Source organism: Brachyhypopomus gauderio, chromosome 13 (genome assembly GCF_052324685.1).
Source record: "Brachyhypopomus gauderio isolate BG-103 chromosome 13, BGAUD_0.2, whole genome shotgun sequence".
Lineage (NCBI taxonomy): Eukaryota > Metazoa > Chordata > Actinopteri > Gymnotiformes > Hypopomidae > Brachyhypopomus > Brachyhypopomus gauderio.
In genome coordinates this window covers 12,630,698-12,636,697 of record NC_135223.1, presented here as the reverse complement: position 1 = coordinate 12,636,697, position 6,000 = coordinate 12,630,698, and the positions used below count along the sequence as shown (strand labels likewise).

General features: G+C 51.8%; 1 protein-coding gene across 1 annotated transcript; it reads left to right on the top strand.

The window, feature by feature from the left end:
* Positions 1-5,834, top strand: nell3 (NELL (neural EGFL like) family member 3). Its single transcript, XM_076971100.1, has 6 exons — positions 1-61; positions 579-685; positions 971-1,641; positions 2,804-3,357; positions 3,678-3,744; positions 3,966-5,834. Exons 3-6 carry the CDS (start codon positions 987-989, stop codon positions 5,492-5,494), a joined length of 2,805 nt encoding a protein of 934 aa, XP_076827215.1. The 5' UTR covers positions 1-61; positions 579-685; positions 971-986; the 3' UTR covers positions 5,495-5,834.
* Positions 5,835-6,000: the final 166 nt, after the last annotated feature.

Below are 6,000 nucleotides of genomic sequence, written 5' to 3'. Positions count from 1 at the left end.
ACACTAATTATAGTCGAGATTTGTGTGGCCGGTATTCTCCACAGGTCACTGGTCCGAAAAGGTATGTCCATGACAGCTTTTGGATGAGGGACGACAGCTGTCCAAACAATCAAAATCCTCAACAAAGACCGTCGTACAAATGCCCCAGAGCGTTGAATTCGGGGCCTCACGAATTTAGCAGGGACAAAACAAATGTATTTTGGTCCGGCACCGTACTCTCTCTGGACTGTGTATGCGTCCAAATGACTAAATCTGAGGATAAATGTAACTTGAATAGAGGGCTTGGAGAAGGGGTTTGGCAAAAATCCCAGACGAAGTTAATTTTTTTCTGTCTGTATTGCGCATTTCAGTAATAGACTCGTATTTGTTACATAAGCCCAGTCCCTCTAGCGCTCATCCGTCCAGATATAAAGTGTTAAAAGTGTCGAGGAGAGAAAACAAACACCGAAACATCAAAGCAAATGTAGCGGAGGAGGGAAACGAGGGGGCCGCGGGGAAAGCGAGGGGTTAAACTCAGACTAGGGAAACCTGATGCTAATTAAGCCTTTGGAATGCCACATACTGACATTTTCCTCCAGAACCGCTTAGAGTGGGTCAGGCGGCCAACGGGGGGGATGCTCACCTCGCGCTGTGTGTATTTGTACCGACTCACCGACAGCAAAGCCACATCACTGAAGAGAAGCAGGTAAATGTCCCGTGGATAACTTGATGTAGCTACCCAGCAAACGAAATAGTTTTTCAAAGAGCGACAGAAAGGAACGTGTTATGTCGATCGGTCGGATTAATAATCAAATCTCGGAAACCGCCTCGAAATAGACCCTAAATGTATTTTTATTTATAGTGTTATCAACTCAGATGGGAGCGTATTAAAGAATCCTCAACCCAGTCGGTCTCACTGGGGTCCACACTTGGTGCTGGTGTACTCAGTTATCTCAGTTGTCTAACATTTTTTATTTTTCTATTTATTTAGAGATTGATGACTTAAAATGTCATCGCCCGTGAGGACTTTACTGTTGGTGTGGTGTTTACTGTTGCCGTATATCATTTGGGAGAGTGTCGCAGAGGTGTGCACGGGGACGCAGTGCCACGCGGGAGAGACGCGGGACCCGAGACCCTGTTCCGGGACGCACTGCGCGCGAGGCAGGTCGTCCAGACCGCCGCGCCAGTATCACCCGAGCGCGCGCAGCAGAACTGTACCAGTTGCTCCGAACTATCAGCACGCGCTCTCAAACTCGCCCTCGGCTGACGCGTCGGAGCCTCGCGCCGCTCTTCAGTCGCAGCACGAGCGCTCGGGAGAGCACGCTGGAGAAGCTGTCAGGATGCGCCTCGCTGAAGTTGTCGGTCCCGGGTGCGTCGGAGCAGATTGCGTTACCGCTAAAAGACCCATTAACGACACCCGAGAATGCAAAGGGATTGAGTGCAGACTGCCTTTGAGGATACGGCCAAAGCCCAGACCCAGACCTTGCCTGGCAGACGGGTGCGTGTCTGGGGCCGAAGACGTCGCCAGTGGCCAGCCTACTCTCATCCATATGCCGGATAGAGCCGCTCAGTTTCTGGGGGAATTTCCGGACATTGGATATCCTGCGTCGGACCTCGGCGGCCCGCCGTTGGGAGTACAACTTACATGTGACATCAAACCAGGTGAATTGAAACAGCGGTTCCAGCTGTCTGGGAGCCTCGCCTGGCTCCTCAGACAAGACTTAAAGCTTAAAAGATTAAAACTTAAGCGTTGGAAATACATACTGATTCTGGTCCGTATATAGACTACTTAATTTTGTTGCAACATACTGCCTAAACAAACGTTTCAATGTGTACTTGAAAAACAAGTAGTATTATCCATATAGCCCCTCACATCTGGTAAGCTACACAGGAAAGCATGTTATATTACTGAAGAAAGACCGTTTCTGGCAGTCATCTGTCTAGAATATTTGAGCTGCTTTGATCTCATTCCATACAACTTTCATAGCTTCAAATTGTAGGAAGAGGAAGAGGGGAAAATGACTTTTGTATGAGACGAAATTCGTTATAATATGCATATATCAGTACACACCATCTCATATATTCAGGCTGCGTATGCTAATAAGAAGGGCAGGGCTGAGTCTGGACTGGTGACAGTGCTACCAACACCAGGGTCTGCACCTTCCTAAAGTTTAGCTAAAAATGTCAAAATATTATTTATCAGCATGCCAGAAATCTCTTCTGTATTGATTGTGAGAAAACAAACCAGAGAGAGGTGGTGGTTTGTGCCCTTGAGTTGTAATGTTGTCCTTGAACTGTCTGAGGGAGGTGTGGAGTGTGTGATGTTATCTGTTAACTATGACATGTAGTGCTGCTGTCAGTGTCCTGTGCTGTCCTGCTCTGGGGCAGGATAGTCCGTATTGCTGTCTTTTTCATCACAGGACAGACTGAGGTTTGCAATGCTGTCTGTTTTGCAGAGAGAACTGGGCCTTAAGCTTGTCTCCATCACAGGACAGACTAGCGTCACTAATGACTCTTTATTTTTTTTTTCCAATGGAGACTGAGGCTAGTGTTGCCGCTGTATGCTGGAGCTAAAATTGGAGGTACTGTGGAAGTTATGGATACGTTATGTGGCCTGTCTGGGCTGGGAATAGGAAACCAGAAAACAACGAGGCTCTGTAATGCCGTCTGTGTGAGCTGGGTTTGTTTTTGTGGTGATGTGTGTGGGTCTGTACTGTTTTCCAGAGTGAGTAAGCGCTCTGTCTCTGAGGGAGATTTGGGTTTCTGATGATGTCTGTGCCGTGTTCTGGTGAGAGTTGGGTCTTTGTCATCTGCTGCTTTCCAGGAGAGAACGAGGTTCCCTCTGAGGACGCGCTTGTCCTGCACCTGCAGCTGGCCAAAGGTCAGGAGAAGCTGGTGGAGGCTCTGCGTGCTCAGCAGCTGGTGATCCGTGAGCTGCAGCAGCAGCTGGTCGACCAGCAGGGGGCACTGCTGTCTCAACAGCGCGAGGTCCTAGAACAGCAGCGGCGTATGTACGAGCAGATGGACGTGGTCAAGGCGCAGTACGGCCTGCTCTCCGAGACCGTCAAGCAGGTGTCCTTCCAGGGCCTGCAGGGGGAGCTGCAGAGCTACTTCGAGAGCCACTTGGCAGGATTGCGGAGTCAAGCACGCAGTCACCTGCAGAAATCCTACGCCGTCCACAAAATGGATGTGGACACCAAGGTGATGGACGTGGCTGGGGACACCGATCGCCCCCTGCTGGCCTGCCACAGCGCCTGCGACCCTGAAGAGTATTGCGACGTCCAGAGGCAGCCGCCCCAGTGTGAGAGGTGCACCATGTGCCCGCCGGGGTTCTTTCTGGTGTCCCAGTGTTCACCCAACGCTGACAGGATATGTCAGGTATTATGAGGAAATCTGAACCTTCGTGTGCTGTTTTGCTTTAATTTCCAATGCAGATTTCCACAGTGTGACGTTATCTAACTAGATATAAGGTAAAGGTAAGGTAACTAGATATAAGGTAAAGGTAAGGTAAAGTGGGAAAATAGCTTTAATTTTTTAAGTCAGAACCTGGCCCCAATAGCAGATTTTAGTAATCTGTGTGTTTTATGAATCTTTTTTCCACGATTATAAATACATTTTTAGAGCAGGAATAGGCTTACATTGTAGAAGGCTGATCTGTTCATTACAACAATAAGAAAAAATGTTTTATTATTATCCAGGACAGAGATGAGTGCCTGGAGATCCCAAACCTGTGTGGAGAGCGAGTGAAATGTCTCAATACGCCAGGTAAACAAACAAACAAACAAACAGACAGACAAACAAACAAACAGGTCTAAAACCACTGTCCCAAAATGACACAGTGGCTAAACATTTGTGTAAACTACCTTTGAACCAATAAGCCTGGTCTAATTTGCATAATGCAAATTGACCTTAAATAGTTTTGGCCACTTATTAGCAGCATGAGCTGAAGAAGTGCTTTAACACATGCCCTGTGCTTGTGTGGGCAGGGGGGTTCCGGTGCCTGGGTGTGTCTGAGCGAGAGATCTCCACGGGCCTGTGCGGCCATGAGTACTTCTACAACCAGGAGCTGCAGGAGTGCCAGGCGTGTTCAGACTGCGACGGCGGGCCGACGGCCGTGCCCTGCACCGCGACCGGTGACGCCGTGTGCGGCCTGCTGTCCGAGAACACGCTGTCGCAGTCATGGGCCGCTTCGGTGACACTGCCCCCTGCTGGGTCGAGAAGCGGCGGCGTGTTTCCGGGCCTGCGGCTGAACGTGCGGGGGCGGAAGGCGGCCGAGCTGCTGACGGGCCATGACGGCTCCCTCGGCCTCCTCCAGCACGGCCTGCTCTGGATGGACCACAACTTCGCCCTGAAGCACAGCTGCCGGAACTTCCTGCAGGTGGGCGTGCGGCTGAACGGTAGCGAGGAGGAAGGTCGCGACCTCAGCGGCGTGCGGGTGGAGCAGCCGGAGAGGAAGCACGTGCAGGGGGTGAGCGTGAGCGCGGCAGCCGAAGTGGAGCCCAACCAGACCCTGTCGCTGGTGCTGAAGAGCTCCAACCAGCACTGCAACCAGAGCAGGGACCTTCAGCTGTATGAGCTGGGAGCCTCTGCTTTCAGCCTGCTTTGGCTCTCGCACGACACCGGAGCCGTGGCCATGACGGCCCACGCCTCCACGGCCGCCCACTACCAGAGCAACTACCGGCCGGCGTTCCGCGTCACGGCCGTCTCCGACCCGTACGTGGTGGCGCTGACCCACGACAGTCGTGGCGTGCGCTTCACGGAGCGCGGGGTGGTGAAGTTCGTGCTGCAGCAGGCGCTCTACGCCATGGGCCACACCTGCGTGCGCGAAGGGTTCTCGCTGGTCGCCTACGTCAACACCAACGGCAGCAACCAAGAGGTGGCGCGCTCCTTCAAGTCCGGGGTCAACTACCGGGACACTTCGGTCACGCTCTCCGCCTCCACCGCCGTGGGTGCGGGTGACTGGCTGAACTTTGAGGTCCTCACTCCATCCCAGTGCAACATCCGCTACTTCGGCGACAGCTCCGGGATCAGCCTGCTCAGTCTGCTCTGGATCCCCGTCAGCGTCTCATCCTCCCTCGCTGCCACCGTCTGCCGGACGGGCCTACCGTCTGGCGCCGTCCGGAACAGAGCCCTGCTCTTCCAGCAGGTGGGTCCAGCCGCCGAGCACATCCGGTTGGCAGGCACGGGCGAGCCCCACGCCCGCCGAAACTTTGTGTTCCGAGAAGCCGGAACAGCCAACGTGGCGCTGAATGTGAAACTCATCCACTCCTGTAGTGTAGTGAAGCTAGCGCTGCACAGACAAGGCCAGCAGGGGGCACCCTCTGCTCTTTTGGCTCAGCAGGTCGGGGGTCACATGCCTGAGGGTAGTGAGTGGGCCAGTGTTGGGGTGAGGGTGTCCTTTGAAGTTCAGAACGGTACCGCTGTCTACGTCACGCTGGACTGCGTTCGCGGGCGGATCAACCAGATCACTCATGAGGGTGGCACTGGGATCTCTATTCTCTGGGTGACTGCTTGATCACCACTGGCTTATGGTTTGTGCTTTTGACAGGTGCTTACAAAAAATATGGTGCTTTCAGAAATGGTTTAACTGAACAAACCTTGAATCTGAATGATTGTTTAGCAGTCTGAATATTTGTTAAAGATATGCTGTTTTGAATTTGTTTGTGAAGACTTATTTCTTGTCATTTTAGCCCTGTTATGTGTTTTGCTTGTGAGATTTGTTTTAGGTTTGACACACATGAAGACGCATAAGAGGAGGAAAGCGCTTTGCTCATGGTGAAATGTTAAACATTCAAACAAGTACTGATAACTTGCCAGGTACTTCGGCTGGTTGAACAGTGACCAATTTTTCCTGAGGGGTAGAATGTTTTGTCTTTGGTTTGTTTTTATGTCTATCCAAGTGTGTGTGTGTGTGTGTGCGTGTGTGTGTGTGTGTGTGTGTGTGTGTGAGAGAGAGAGAGAGAGAGAGAGAGAGAGAGAGAGAGAAGTGGACAGAGCTGGAAATCATGTCAATATGCTTAT

Excerpts from the sequence above, each read along its gene's own strand:
- nell3 (XM_076971100.1), top strand. The coding sequence starts at position 987 with ATGTCATCGCCCGTGAGGACTTTACTGTTGGTGTGGTGTTTACTGTTG. Across the intron at positions 1,642-2,803 it reads TACATGTGACATCAAACCAG|GAGAGAACGAGGTTCCCTCT; the intron begins GTGAATTGAAAC and ends GCTGCTTTCCAG. Across the intron at positions 3,745-3,965 it reads GAAATGTCTCAATACGCCAG|GGGGGTTCCGGTGCCTGGGT; the intron begins GTAAACAAACAA and ends TTGTGTGGGCAG.